Source organism: Cebus imitator, unplaced genomic scaffold (genome assembly GCF_001604975.1).
Source record: "Cebus imitator isolate Cc_AM_T3 unplaced genomic scaffold, Cebus_imitator-1.0 Scaffold486, whole genome shotgun sequence".
Lineage (NCBI taxonomy): Eukaryota > Metazoa > Chordata > Mammalia > Primates > Cebidae > Cebus > Cebus imitator.
This window is the reverse complement of record NW_016107801.1, coordinates 1,952,569-1,967,867: the sequence shown is the minus strand read 5'-3', so window position 1 is coordinate 1,967,867 and position 15,299 is coordinate 1,952,569. Positions and strand designations below refer to the sequence as shown.

At 59.8% G+C, this 15,299-nt stretch overlaps 1 protein-coding gene across 1 annotated transcript; it reads right to left on the bottom strand.

Moving 5' to 3' along the window:
• Positions 1–545: 545 nt before the first annotated feature.
• MYMK (myomaker, myoblast fusion factor) lies at positions 546–11,046 on the bottom strand. The gene is made up of 5 exons (XM_017513144.2): positions 10,736–11,046; positions 6,262–6,376; positions 4,977–5,125; positions 1,953–2,069; positions 546–1,273 (listed from the first exon to the last, which is right to left on the bottom strand). The coding sequence occupies exons 1-5, from the start codon at positions 10,868–10,870 to the stop codon at positions 1,124–1,126; spliced, it is 666 nt and encodes a 221-aa protein (XP_017368633.1). The 5' UTR covers positions 10,871–11,046; the 3' UTR covers positions 546–1,123.
• Between the last annotated feature and the right edge of the window lie 4,253 nt (positions 11,047–15,299).

The window sequence follows — 15,299 nt, the reverse complement described above, 5'->3', positions numbered from 1 at the left end:
TCTCGGCCCTGGAGGCGTGCGGGGGTGGCTCTAGGACAAATAACCGCCCTCTTTCCATGGGCAGTGGACCCAGGCAGCCACTCCCAAGCCGGTGGCATCGTCTGGAAACACAAACAGCGCCCAGACAGGTGTAGGTAACTTCCTGCCCGACAGATGGGCCCGGAATTGCTGGGGGCTGGGGGACGCAGGTTGTGAGGTGATGTCTGGGACCTGCTGCCTCCACCCCCGCCGTCCTGCACGGACAGGACCGCCCATGGCGTGCAGGGAGGCCCGGCCGAGGGAGTCCAGCATTTGGGCCCTGAGGCGTCTGCTCAACGGCACTGCCCCCAAACCCACCCCCTTGACATGCAGGGCATGGTGTGCAGGGCTAAAAGCCAGCACCGGGCGCTGAAGGCCAGAAGTGGTGCCCACGCCTCCCACACTGCCCACTCCAAAGGAGCAGCCCCACTCCGGGCCCTGAGCAAGCGGCTGGGGTGGGAGAGCCGACGCTTCGCTGAGTCTGGTTTCAAGGATCAGGATGTACAGAAAGTGTCTGGCATGCATTCAGGTAGATACATCGAGGCGCTTCTTATTATTTATAATTATGAAAACGGCTTGATTCAGGGGCCCAGCGGGAGGGGTGGCACCCGAGTAGCCTGGGCCAGGGATACAGCTGGCCCCGCTGGTTCAGGCTTCCTAAATGGGGTCGTTCAGAGCCTGAGGGCACAGGACAGAGGTGGCGACTGCAGTTTCCAAGAGAAAACTGATGACATGGGAGTCCCCGTCCTGGCTGGCCCCCGGCTGGGACTCCCGGGCCCCCGGCCAGCAGTGGGGTGGGCAGACGCCAGACCTAGGGCTTCACCACATACGCCAATGGGTCGTGACAAGGCCTGGGAGGAGAACATTCTTATCTTTCCAGCTTGGTCCTGAGCACCCAGTCACAACGGAAGAAGCGGGTTCTTTAGACACATTTGGTGCAGCGTGGTGGGCGCGTCACAGACCCCCGGGGACCTCTCAGGGTATGGAAGAGGTGTTTCTCTGGGGCAGGGAAGGACAGCGGGAGCTGCAGGAGGGGAGACGGTCTGGGACTCTGGCCAAGCGTGAGCTGCGGAGGGCAGGAGCTCAGAGCCGGCCAGGCGTAGCGTCAGACACAAGTGCAGCAGAGGGTGGAGCAGTCCAGCTTGGCCGGGGTCCCCGGGGCGCCAGCCTTCTTGTTGACCTTGGGCAGCAGCAGAACAAAGGACATGGCCAGCGCGCAGTGGTAGAAGCTGTGGACATAGGTGTAGTCCCAGTCCTGCGGGGGGCCGGCGGTCAGGCTGGGGTTCAGCCTCCTCCCCGAGGCTCCTCCCTCTCCAGGGCCCAGCCGAGCACCTCAAGGCCCCCGCCTCTGCCGTGGCCTGGTGTGCCCTGTGACACCTGCAGGGAGCCTCCCCAGCTGTCGTGCTCACGGTGGCCCTTCCCTCCACCTAACCCCCGGGCAGCAAGGGCCAGGGCCATTCTCCAGGCCTCTAATGATAAGGCTGCACTCCTTCCTTCCTCCCCATCGCTTCTCCCTGCTGTCCTCTCCTCCATCTTTCTCTCCCTCCTCCCCTCCCTCCCTCCCTCCTTCACTTTCTCCCTCTTCCCCTCCCTCTCTCCCTCCCTCCCTCCCTTCCTCCTCCAGGTGTCAGGCACTGGCCCCAGGCCTCTCCCAGGCTGTGCTGCCGTCTGAGATGCCAGCTCTCTGCAGGTGGCCGGCTTTGGTCTCTCTGTGACCTCTAGGTCCACACAGGCCATGATGCTGGTCGTGCTGGGCGTGGGCAGTGCCCCTGACACCGCCCTGGGAGGGACTAGTGAGCAGGGAGTGATGCCTGACTTTGGCCTGGGGCTGTCAGAGTCCCCCCCAGCATGGGCACAGCCCTGGTATCCCCAGCTGAGCAGAGCCATGCTGAGTGGGCTCCCGGGCACAGGACATCTCCCCACTGGGCTGGTACCTCGAAGAAGAAGCGCAGCATCAGGGCCAATGCCCCGAAGCAGAGGCCGGGGCCTATCTGCTGGGTGTAGACGCTCTTGTCTGGGTACAGACCCTTCTTCTCCTTCATTTTCTGCAGCTGTGGGGATAGGAGGCCACAGCAAAGCATTTAGGTCACAGCACTGGGGAACACCCTCCCTGAACCAGCCCAAGAGCCAGCCCTGCCCAGGCTCACCCCAGCCCTCTCCCTGCCTGACAGGAGGCTCAGGAGCCTCCTGCCCCCAGCCTCAGATGGCTTCTGCTGGACAGGGCCCTTCATGGTGGGACCCAGCAGGGACCCCAGCCCGGATGGCTGGGAAGGGGCCTCTGGGCCACATGCCCGACAAAGACCTCGCTTCCCTCTCGCCTCTTTGGGATGTGAAAGGCCACCCTTGCACCTCTCCTCCCAGCCGGAGGGGAGCCCGGGGGGGACTAGACTCTGTGATTGGTTATTGAGGAAGGTACTGGAGTGCTTGGGACCTCCCAGCCCAGGGTGGCCCGTGGGGGTGGCACTTGTGGTGGTCCCTGAGCCACAGACAAGCATCATTTGCTTTCCTAGTTAAAGGACCTGTCTCATCCTCAGTAGACAAACCTGGCCAGCATGGCTTGCTTCCCAGGTCCCAGTGCTTAGGAAGGCTCCAGGGGGCGTTCCCACTTAGAGAGGGGTCTGCATCCCAAGGAAGATGCGGGAAGTGCGGGGCCACAGCCCGGGGACCCGCCAGGTGTTTTCTAGGCCATTTCAAGTGGAGTTTATTTTGGATTTTCAAGGGCAGTTGTTTCCTGGAATGAGGGTGGATTTTTCTCCCTGAGCCAGCTCCCTCTTGGGAGAGCTGGGGAGTGATAGCTCCGTGGGAACGAAGTGAGGAGGGTCAGGTGATGGTGCCCTCAGGGCGGGGCCGGCACATGGGGTACACTCAGGAGGCTTTAGATTTCAGTGGGTAAACTGTCAAGCACAGTGTGTGGCACAAACCCCTGGGGGCGGAGCAGCAAGAGCTGTATGCTGGGTCAGATCAGGTTTTGCCACCCAGCGAATTGTGAATCTATGCCCGGCTTTTCGTTTTCTGGAATTCCATTGCCAACAAGGAATTGAGCCCCTGCAGGCATACAGTAGCGTGAAGACAGCTGGACCCGTGTGACCTGGCTGGGTGCAGGGACTGAGGCTGCCAGCCCTCCTCTGGCCAGTCCTGCAGTGGCAACACTAGGGAGAAGGGGGGGGCTGGCCCCAGGTCACGCAGAGGGCCTGGCCCCGCCCCAAGGGCGCTGTCGTCCAGTCCTCCCTCCTTCCTCCCCCACTGCCCTTCCCCAACTCCTCTCAAGAGGGGAACGAGGCTCAGGGAGAAAAATCCACCTTGATTCCAGGAAACAATTGCCCTTGAAAATCCAAAATAAAATCCACTAAATGGTCTAGAAAACAACAATTTGAGCCCAGGTGCGGGGAGGCAGGTGGCCCCTCCCGGGCCCCTGTGGCCGGATCTGCAGCCCGAGGGCGTTGGCAGTCTCATGGCTCTTGGTGGGACCCCACCAGTGAATTCTCTTCTGGCCAATTACAGTTCAGCCCAGTTCAGACCTGGCCAAGACTAGAGGGAGGGGCAACCTCCTGGGGCAGAAGGAGGCGAGAGGCGGGTGGCCAGGACCCAGGGCCCTAGCACGCTCCTTCCCGCCACCGCTCATGCCCAGGCCGCTCATGCCCAGCGCTCCCTCTCTCCCTGCCAGGTGACTCCCAGGGGCCTCCAGGGTCAGCCTAGGGTTAGCTCTGCTTCCCCAAGTTGCAGCCAGAAAGCGGCTCCTCTGTCTCCTGCTCAAAAAGTCAGGTCCTGGCCCCACCACTGCCCTGCCATGACGTCCTGTTAAGTTGCTGAGGCCTCCATGCCTTGGTGTCTTCATAGGCCAAATGGCAAACCCGTCCTGTGCTCCCTGGCTGTGGGGAGGATTGGGACGGGCTTTGCAAGCTGCCCGTCTGGACTCGATTCCCCTCCCCACAGCCGAGGACCCTCCTGCACCGAGAGCTGCCCTCCAGCATGCTGGGCACCCTGCAGCCCTGCTCGGGGCTGGCAGTGTGGCTGGGCTGGACCAGGCCAGGTCCTCTCCTGGCATTGGGTCTGGGACCCTGAGACTCCAGCTGGCACTCCTAATGTGAATGTGCCAGAGGGATGTTCAGGTGGTGCCCGGGCTGCCTCGGGACTGGAGGGCAGGCTCAGGCTGAAGCCTGTCGGCCCCCAGGTCTGCGAGACCCCCGCAAGGGTGAGCTCCCTCCTGCTCTGGTGTCCCAGGAGACACCCCGGGTCTGCTGTGCCCTAAGGTCCCTCTTTAGCTTGGGCTAGTTTGAGTGAGGCTTGGTCCCTGAGCCAGGAGGGCGTGGGTGGGATGGAGGAGGCAGGGAGCACTGAGGACCGCGTGGGGTCCTCGTGGGGTCCAGCGCCTCGCTGCTCTCAAGGGGCTGTCTGTGCTAGAAGCTCTGGCTCAGGCTGCTTCACTCTCACACCACGCTCTCCCTCATGGCTAGAGCCAGGCTCAAGGCTCACTCCCTCCAGGAAGTCTTCCCAGATGACTCCAGGCCATTTTCCAAGTTGATGTTGCCTCTCTAAAGCAGCTCCTAGTAAGCGTGATGATGAGAGACATAAGAAATAGCTCCCATTTGTGGAGCACGTTGGAAGCCAGGCTCCATGCCAGGACTTCAGGTGCCTCCTCTCAATGAGTCTTTGAATCACCCCATGAGACAGGTGGGGGCTGTTATCACAACACCTGCCTTCCATATCCAGGCACGGAGGCCGAGAGGTTGGGTAATCAGGGCTCAGTCTGGAGCTGGTGAGCACAGACAGGATTCACACCCGGTCCGCACAGCCGGAGCACCTGACGGCCATTTTCTAAGTGTTTTTGTGGAATTCCTGCCTCCGCCCACTTGCCTACGAGGCCAGGAGGTAAATGAAGACCTGAGGTAGGGCGAGTGGGACAGGGAGGGGTGACGGGCCCCTGGGTCCCCATCCATCGCGGCTCGCGTGGCACGCACCCACTTCGCTGCAATGATGAGGATGGCAGTGCCGATGGGGCCCGAGTACACCCCGTAGCCCCGGCGGTCATGGTAGACCCGCACAGCGATGGTCAGGACGCCAAACATCACAAACGTGGACCTCTTGGGCTCGTCGAAGTCGGCCAGTGCTGGAGGACCAGGGAGACACGGGGGGAGGTGAGTGGTCTCTCTTGCTCCTCCTGGCTAACCCCCACCCCCCAGTCCCCAGGAGGCATCCTGTAGGTGCCCCCTCGCGGCGTCCCCTCAGCCAGCGAGACCCTGAGGCCCGGCCTGGTCATTGATGGGGTCTGAATTTCAGCCAGTGTGAGAAGACAGGCAGCCTGCTGCTTCCCCACGGACACAGCAGCTCGGGTTATGCTCCCAGCACCTCGTTTTAATAAATAGACCACAGCTGGTTGTGGTGGCTCACGTCTGTAATCCCAGTGCTTTGGGAGGCTGAGGCGGGAGGATCGTCTGAGGCCAGGAGGTCAAGACCAGCGTGGACAACACAGTGGAACCCCCCCATCTCCACGAAACGTTAACTGGGTGTCGTGGTGCATGCCTGTAGCCCCAGCTACTCGGGAGGCTGAGGTGGGCAGATGGCTTGGGCCTGTGAGTTGGAGGCTGCAGCTAGCTGTGTTCATGCCACCGAACTCTGGCCTGAGTGACAGAGTGAGATCCTGTGACTAAAAATCAATCATCACTATGCAAAGTGAATAGGCTCAAACCTGTCCCACAGGATCGCAGGACAATGACACCAAGACTCAAGAGGAGAGCTGAAGCCCTTCCCAGGCCAGGCTCGATGGCAGGGAGCCTTCAGGTGATGGGGACCCTGCCACAGAAAAGTCGGTGGGAGAAAAACACTGTGGGGCAGGAGGCTTAGGAACGGTCCTGTCTTCCAGGCTGGCTATCACTCGTGTGTGTTGATGTTTGTATGAAAGTCTGGGAGGCGAAACCCCTGAGCGGTGGACGGGGGTCCCCCCGGGAGGGAGAGACAGGAGGGAGCGCTTTCACTTTTTCCTTCGTGTGCCTCTGCTGTTGAAATGCGTCACAAGTTTTTACCAAAGGAGTCGGTTTAAAAGCATATGAAAAACAGGTATCAAGGCATTTAAGAGGTGCGCGTTCCTTTCCAAAGATTAAGCACAGTCCTGAAACCTGAACAAGGGAAGAGGTCCCTGGGGATGGGAGTGGGGACGGAGGGCGGGGCTGCTTTGAGGGTGGGCGTGTGGACACTGGGGGGCTGGCCCTCGTTCGCAGGGCTTGGCTACAGGGGGTAACCACTCACCCATCAGCGACACCCACATGCTCAAGGCCGTCCCGTAGACGCTGAAGTACTCCAGGATGTCACGGCGCATGAAGCACAGTACGGACAAGCCGGGCCCGCTGCAGGCATGGTGGAGCTGCCGGAAAACGCACAGGTGGTCACGGGCAAAGAGGACAGGGCTGGTCCCCGAGCCACGGCCCCCGGAGTGCCAGGCCACTTGCTGGCTTCGAGAAGTCACTTCCTTGAGTCACTTAGTGACTGTGTGCCTCAGTCTCCCCATCTGAAAAATGGGGGCATTGCCGAGTACTCCCACAGAGGGTCCTGTGGGGATTAAGTGGCACAGGCAAGTGAGGTGTGTAGGGACTGGGGTGTGCCAAGGGTTCACTGAACGTCACTTTGGCAGAATGTGCTCATCTGCACGGGCAGGACAGGGCGGAGACCTCGTGGTCACTCAGTGAAGCCCGCTCAGGTAGGGTGGTCCTGGGGGCAGAAGCCCACATGGCTCTCCCTGAACCTTCAGCGTTGTGCTTTCAGGAAGCACACGGCTTCGAGTTCATTTACTAATCTTTGGATGTCGGTCCAGAGCCTCTTTGGGGCTCCTTTGTTCTTTGGGGGCTCCTGGGGCCCTTTCTTGCACAAATTATCCCTCTGATGACTGGTCTACACTGCAGCAGTGTTCTCAGGCTTGAGTGGGCATCGGAAAGGCTGGGGCCTTGTTTAGACACAAGTTGCTGAGCCCTGCCTGAGAGTTGCTGATTCGGGAGGGCTGGTTTGGGTAGGAAACGTGCCTTTTGAGCAGATTCCCCGCAGCGCAGCAGCGGCTGGCAGGGCCGCACTGTGACAGCTGGGCTGCAGCTCCTGGGCTCTGTGGCTTTAATGTGGACAAAGATCTCAGAGACCCCCTCGCAGGAGCTGAGCGCGGCCCCCCAGGCTTATCCAGCTCTGCCCTGCGCTCTCATCGCTGCGTCCCCGATACCCACTTCCATGGCAATTTTTAAAGCAAAATGCTGCCAGGGAGTGTTTTCAAAGCAGCCAACTGCTTTTCTACAGAAAACAACTCTCCTCTTGGATTCGCATTTCATCATTTTAAGTAATATTTAATTACATGACATAATTATTTTGACAGGTTCAACTGGCACAAACAAGCTTGGGAACCAGCACGGTGGACTCTTGGTCAGCCCAGCTCAGCGGGAGGAGCAGACGTACTGGAAAGCAGCCCGTGTCTGGAAGTGACAGGGACACCACAGAGGGAGCAGGGGCCCTGGGTGACCTGGGGAGCGGGCAAGCCGGGGTCGAGGCGGAGCGCTCCTACGGTTACAACCGAGCATTGTCGGTTAAATTGCACACGGCCTAAAGTGAAGGTGCACCGAGGAGGCACGACTAGAGATCTAGCAACTAAAGCAAGGGAGGAGACGGTCTCACTTCTCTCTGTGCTTGCCACACTCACCCAGAAGACCGCGCCGAGCTCTGTAGGCTGCACCTTTTTTTGAAGTGAGCCTGGCAAAGAAGCGGCTAGAGTAGGGTGAGCAGCGGTGGACGTGACTGCTTCCCTTGGGGACAGGGAAGCTTCAGAAGGGGCCGGCTCAAGATGTTCACGCCTCTGTGGGAGACAGGAGCGAGGAGGACTCCCGCCCCGTGCTGTTCTCGTGTTCCCTGGGTTCCTTTCCACCCCCACGCCGGCCTCATCGCCTGCTCTCTCTGCGCCTCGCTGTAGCACCGATCATTGTGTATGATTAAGCCATTTACCACGAGAGTCTGATAAGGGCCTGTGCCCTTTGCCCTTCAGGAGCAGGAATGGCTGTGTCTGGTCCCAGCTGCATGGACGGCTCCCAGCATAGAGTGCTTGCTGCGTGTGTTCAGGGACGAGGAGGCTAGGTTCTGAGCAGTCTGAAGGAGAGCCCGCCCACCCTGGGGAGCCGGAGCCTCTGCCACCGGGCCGCTGGCTCCTCTCGATGGTGGGAACTTAGCTCTGTCCCACAGGTGGGGAAGGTGAACTTCAGAGAGGCACCGCCTGCCCAAATTGGTGAAAAAGTACAGCACTTTGGAACAGCAGTGCAGGGGGCAGAGCTGGCCTGGCCAGGGCTGGAGGGGTGGGTGTGGCTGGGGACCTGGGGGTCAGAGCTCAGGCTCGGGAGTCTGACTTGGCAGATGCTCCCAAGTGGGAGCTCGGGTAAGTGGCTGGCAAGGGAGCCTTCTCTGCTGTGTGGGGACGAGCACGCCCCGTCTCCGTGGGGTCTGCACACGCAGCAAGGGGTCCAGCACAGAGATGGGGACGGCCATGGGAGGGGCTGATTGGAAGGGAAGGGACACCACGCAGTCAGCAGAACCTTGGAAGGGACTGAGTGTGGCTTTGAGGACAGAAGACATTTGTCACGAGAGGCAGCTGCCTCTGCCACTCTGGGTGGGGCAGGGTGGGGCCTCTGAGACCAGTGCAGAGGCAGCTGTGGGGCCAGCCCAGGCCCAGGCAGGGAGGGGTGGCCTGGTGGGTGCTTGTGGTTTGCTGGGCTGGGTCTAACAGGGGCTTTGAGAATAAGACCCAGCATCTCTCCCTGTGCTAAGGCCCTGGGATCTGCAGAGAAATCCTAGCTCTGCTCTGGGATTCGGTATCTTATTTGCCCAAGAGGCTTCCTAGTCCTCACCCGGGCTGGAGTCCCAGAGGAGTGAATGCAGTGGCATTTGGGTGAGTCGGGAGCTCTGGAGACTTTGAGGCTCACAGTGGCACAAATGACTCTGCCTCTCTGGAATCTGGTTTCTTCATCTGTCAAATGGGAATCAAGATCCAAGTCTTGCAGGGAAGGTGAAAGGCTGAATCAGACGCTGTGCATAGAGCACCCAGCCCAGTCACCCACCCCGGATGCTGGCTCTCGAGATGGACTCAGAAACTCCAGGGCATCTGGTTCCACAAAGGACCCAGCCTGTTCCTGGCCACTGTCCCCTGTGGGAGTGGAACACACCGCAGGGGATGTGTGCATACCTTGCTCATAGCCACATGCACACACTCAGCTTCTCCCGCTGCAGGCAAAATTGGACTTGACCAATTCAGGATGCAGGTGTAACATGTGAATACATGCTTGCAAACACATGTGTGTGCTCAGGGCCTCCCCCGCTCAGGACTGCCTGTGCGCGCACACACGCGCTTGGCATTCTTGCCCACAGAGGCCCTGCTGCTGGACAGGGAGGCTGTCTGTGGAGAGGAGATAGGGTTTTCACAGGTCAGCCCAGCACTGCCCCGAGAAGGAGGCTGGTCGGACATTTGCCTCCCCAGAGCGGGTGTCGTGCTGGGGATTGCGCTGCCGGTGAAGGAGGGGTCTGATGGAAGGAGAGCGAGGAAGGCTTCGGGAAGGCAGGAGGTGGGGCAGCAAGTGTGGGAGCCAGCAGTGAGGGCATGTCAGCAAAGAGAGTCCGAGAGACGCAGAGGCAGGAAGGCAGGAGGTACCCAGACAGATGAATGACAGCTGCATGGAGAGACGGTAACAGAGAAATAGATCGCAGGTAGATGGCTGGGTAGACAGATAGCTGGAAAGAGAGGAGCGAGCTAGAGCGGTAGACAGCTAAAGCCAGAGAGCCGCATGGAGAGTCCGGGACTGAACCAGTGAGGGGGGATCAAGAGCTTCAGAGAGAGTGAATTCCACGGGAATCGAGTTCCAGAAATCCAAAGAGAACCAGACAGAGAGAGAAAGGCAAGAAAGGGAAACAGAGAAAACCAGACACACAAAACCAGTAAGAGAAGCACAGAGTGAAAGAGACCCAGAGAGAGAGAGAGAGAGAGAGAGAACAAGTCCCAGAAACAGGCACCTTGGAAACAAAGGCAGACCGGGTTCCAGGCACTCCCGAAAGACAGAGGACAAAACCACCCAATGACAGGTACCAGGAAACAGAGCGGGAAAGAGCCAGAGAGACAGCGGCGAGAGTCAGCTAGCCAGACATAGAAATAGAAAGAGAAAGACCCACAGGGAGAGGGGTAGGCCCCAGAAGAGGGAGAGATCAGCAGGCCCTGCTGAATGAGGGCAGCTCCAGGATTCTGGAATCGGACTCACCCTGGCGTTCACACTCCCTAAACCCCACAGACCCCTTCCCAGGCCTGGCTTGCCCCATTCATCTCTGCTCCATCGGGGCCTGTGAGTAGAGCTGAAAGAGACGTGGGGAGGGGAGGTGGCCCACGGGCAGCCTTGCGGTGTTGATTGGCAGCTGAGAACAGGGCCACCCTGGAAGGGCTTGTCCTCAACTCAGTGGCACTGCTCCACCCTGGGCTTGGTCTCACACGGGCAGTGATCCCAGAGCAACTTCCTGGCACAGATAGGGAAACTGAGGTCCAGAGAAGCGAAGGGGCTCCCCTAGTCCTCTCTCTCCGGTCTCCACACCCCACCTGGGCTCACTCTTTCATTTTCAAATCCCTTCTGCCCATCACCCAATACGAGAGCGCTGTGGACAGACAGTCTCTCCTCTGGCTCCAGGATGGGGCCTGTGTGGGTCTTCTCCTGGTCCCCAGACTCACCGCCACGAAGAACAGGGTGAAGAGGTAGACCATGGCCTCCATGTGGAACCGCCTCTTGGCCGCGATGCTGACAGTGGGGAGGAAGGCCAGGCTGCTGAGGGTGGGCAGGAGCAGCTTGGCCACCAGCGTCCCCATGGGCTGGGAAGAAAGCACTGGCTGGGGCGGGGTGGGTGCTGGGGTCCTGGGTCCCCAGCACGAGTACGAAGGGAGAAGGACAACTCCCTTTGGGCAGGGCTCTGATGGCAGCTGCGGGGAGCACCCACAAGAGGATTTAAATGGCCTGGACGGAGGCGGGGATGTGGGCACACATGTCGAGTAACAGGCAGAGAGGATCAACAGCTGACACGCCACGTGACCAGCACTTGCCTCTGATTTTTCTTTTCTTTTTTTTTTTTTTTTGAGATAGAGACTTGTTCTGTCGCCAGGCTAGAGTACAGCGGCACAATCTCTGCTCACTGCAACCTCCGCCTCCCGGCTTCAAGAGATTCTCCTGCCTCAGCCACTGGAGTAGCTGGGACTACAGGTGCGCGCCACCATGCCCGGCTAATTTTTGTATTTTTAGTAGAGACAGGGTTTCACCGTGTTGGCCGGGCTGGTCTCGAACTCCTGACCTCAGGTGATCTTATCGCCTCGGCCTCCCAAAGTGCTGGGATTACGGGCATTTTTTCGTTGTTGTTTATTCATTTATTTATTTTTGAGAGGCCAGAGGAGTTGATTCAAAGATCCAAGGAGACCATATTTCTTTCCTCTGAGGCAATGACCTTGGGGTAATGTTCCCAACAGGACAACCCCGTCTTCCAGATGTTTTCCATCCTGGTCCTCCCCTCAGAATAGGAAGCCTGGTGGATGCCGCTTGGGTCCTGTGTCCAGGGGTAGCCTGAGGTGAGAGGACCCAAGATGTCGCCAATTCTAGTAATTAAGAGGACCTTGTAGATAAGTGTCCCACCTTACCAGCCCACATATACTTCTCACTCGCCAGCTCTTGCCCCACACAGGTTTCCTTGGTGGCTAGACTAATGAAACTCACGTTCTTTTCTACCTGGTTACACTGTTTCACACTGTAAGTAAACAACCTGGGACCATCTCTTCTGGCCTTCCAAGCACCAGCCTAGGCTTGTGCTCTCAATGTTTCTTCCCTTTCCTGTCGACAGCAGCTCTTTGGCTGGCCTTCCGGAAACTACCTTCCCTTGGTGAAGAGGTCTTGGGGGAGCTATCTGGCAGGGGGCCCCCCTCCCTGGCCAAGGAATGATGGGTGTGTGGTCTGAGCTACCCAGGCAGACTCTGTCTCCCTGGATTGATTGATTGATTTGTCATTAGCAAAAGGACAGCTTTCACTTCTGTTCTCTTTTTTTCATTGTGACGTAATTCACACAGGACAAAACGCACAGATCTGACATGTAGAGTCAGATGAAAATGCATCGTTGTAACCACCGCAGTGTCCTTCCTCACCACCCGGGATGTTCCTTGAGCCCTTTCCGCTGAGCCCCAGCGGAAGCAGCCACTGCTGTGACCTCTGCCCTGAGCCTGACTGCCTGTCCTAGGACTTCTACAAGTGGACCGTGGGCTCTTTTGGACCTGGCTTCTTTTGCTCACAATGTAACGCCTGTGCAGTTTGTCCCTGTCATACTGGCGGCCAGTCCGGTTGGTGGCTGGTGGCTGGTGTCCTGCACCTTTGTTCCCCTGGAAATTAGAATCTGGGGACAGCAAGATTGAGGACCGTCCCGGCACTGGCCCCTCCAAGAGAGGCTGCCGGTCAGTCCCGCCTGTGAGGCCCGGCTGCTGCCCTGCTTCCCTCCATGTGGGAGCTCTCACAGCGCTTTCCAGAAACCTCTCTTGTCTTCAGTTGGCTGGAGCCCATTTCTGCTGTTTGCAATGAAACGTCTGACTAGATGCGTCTCATTCTTCTGCTTAAGACTCTTCGGAGGCGCCCATAGCCTGAAGGGTGAAGTCCAAGCACTCACAGAGACCACCAGGCCATCGACAGCCAGACCTGTCCCTGTCCCCGGGGCCCCCATGCACACTCTCAGGGGCTGCCTCCCTCCTCCTAGCCTCCCACCTCCCCTGCAGGGGGGCGCTTCCTGCCCGCCTGTCCCGGTGAATGCCTCACTCCCTCTGTCTGCAGCCTAGGCAGCCTGTTTGTGGGGAAGCCTTCTGTGAAGAACAGCACCCCCCCACCCTGTTCCCACCCCTGCCAAGGAAAGCTAAGGGGCTCCGTGCAGTGCCCTGAACGCCACGTCGCTCCTGACCTAGCACCCGCCACCTTGGCCGAGATGTTGGTGTTGGGTTGTCTGGGCTGTGCCCCCCCACCCCGCAGGATCCAGGGCCTGGGGCTCTGGCCGGCTGTCTCCCCGTCCCGTCCCCCACGCCCAAGCCTGGCACATGGTGGGGCTCAGCACACACTGGCTGAATGAATGACTTTGTTAAAAGAATGAATGAAAGTCCAAGGAGGCGGGGCTGCCGCACACTTCAGTCTGGCCTCTGAGAAGCCCAGTTCCCGCTCCAAATGGGAAAACCAGACCTGCTGTGTGTGTGTGGCGTTGGTGGGAGGCGCACGATCCCCTGTGGGTCGGTCACGGCTGGGGGCCCGGTCCTCCTTGATCCTCACCTCCCGGCACCTTGGCTCCCACTCAGACCGGGCCCCAGCCCCCAGCCCCGAGCCCCCAGCCCGGCTTTCAGGAGCAGTGGAAAAGAGTGCTGAGGAACTACGATTGGGTGTCAGGTGCTGTGAGAGGCAGAGGAGGAGAGAGCTCTCTGGAGCCGTAAACCCCGCTTGAAAGCAGGAAAGCATTCCACAGTTGGTTTTGTGCATGCGTGTGCGTGTGTGTGTGTGTGTGTGTCTGTGTGTGTGTTTTGCAGCTGTAAACTCCAGGGCCAGGGCTGTAAGCTTGGGGAAGGGAAAAAGTGAAGAGGGAAGAGGTGGGGAGGGGAACAGACTGCACATGTGTTGCAGCGATTAAGGAGGATGGGCGCCGGAAGGGACGGTCCCAAAGTGGGGAGACAGGTGGCTGGGCTTGGGGCAGCCTGGGGAGCCCCTCCAGAAAGGCTGGAACATAAGCTGCCCCCTGAGGGGGGCAGTGGAGTGCAGAACGGAGGTGGGGGGGCGGCCTGTGTGTGGCTCCCGTCCGAGCCCTGGCCGCCTGGACACAGACCAGCTGGCTCTGGGGAAGGCGTCCAGCTCTGAACAGGACTGAAATGACCCTTGGTTCTCCCTGGAGCAGGGGAAGTGATTGGCCTGGGGAGCGGGGAGAGCGGGAGGCAGAGTGGAAAAGCCCGACCAGCTGCTGTGGGGGGTGTTGCTGTCCCGGGAGACACAGGGTGGGGGGCACAGTACTGGGTCAGGCTCTAAGCCCGCACAGACGTGAGCTGGCACCCCTGGTCCTTCCCGCCCCGAAGCCTCCTATGGCCCCTGCCTGCCAGCCCATTATTCAGAAGTCCCCAGCATCTACCCCACTCTCACCTGCTCAGGGCTTTAGACCCCCACAGCCACACGCACCCCAGGCTCTGGGCCTCTGCAAGGCCGTCTGCCAGGAGGTCCTCCCGTGGTTCCCTGTGCAGCCTCAGCTTCTCCTGACCCCCCAGTGGGGTGTGGGCTCTCCCTGCTCAGTACCCCCATGACACTGAGTGTGTCTTGAAAACCACTTATGTCCACGGGCAGATGGACAGCACTGGCCATGTACCAAGGACTCTTCATACCTGTCTCTTTGGGCCCTTCCAGCGGTGGGAAGTGGGGTAGAGGCCTCTGTTCTCCCCATTTTGCAGAGGAGGAAACTGAGGCCCAGGGAGCAGCTGCAGCCCTCCTCTGCCCAGCAGATGGCATGGGCCCTGGTGGGCTCCAGAGAGCCGCTCCTGGCCATGCTGGGGAGCAGGGCCGCCCTGCACTCCCTTTCCCTCACCCCACAGCCGCAGGAGTGCCCCTGCTTTATAGAGGCACTGAAATGCCTGGAATGCAGGCAGCTCCTGCCTCCCGACAGCTGCCTGTCTGCCCAGCCCAGGAGAGCTGGCTGGCTGCTGCCTTTGTGTCCTCTAAAGTTTGAACACCTGACCTACATCTGTGGGTCAGCCCAGAGCACAGCCGTCCTTGCGCCTGGGCTCTCCGAGGGGCCCACTGAGGCTCCCCTACACTTGCTGGGAGGGCATGGGCTTCGCTGCCTTCCGCCTGCTCCCTGGGGTTGCCCTGCCGCCTGGACTGCCACTCAGAGTCCTCCCCTGCGCAGTGTGACGTGGCTCCACGTGCACCTCTGCAGCCAGCGCTGGGATGAGCAGTCCACCACTGTCCTCAGCTGCAGGCGAAGATGAACAGGCTCAGCTTCTGAACACCGGCCAGGTGAGCCAGGCAGAGGGCACATCTGTTACCTGGTACCCTCTGCAACACTGTGGGACAGTGCCTGGCAAGTCACTCACTGAGTGTGGCTGAGAGGGGACAGCCACGCTTGGGTCAGCAGCAGCCCCAGCCCGCAGCTTCTCCTGGGGACCTGAGGATTCAGCTCCTGGGACCCAGCCTGCCCTCGGGGACGAGACCTGTGTCTGGGTTGCAGGCTGGTGGGGTTGCTGTCGAGGGGCCCTC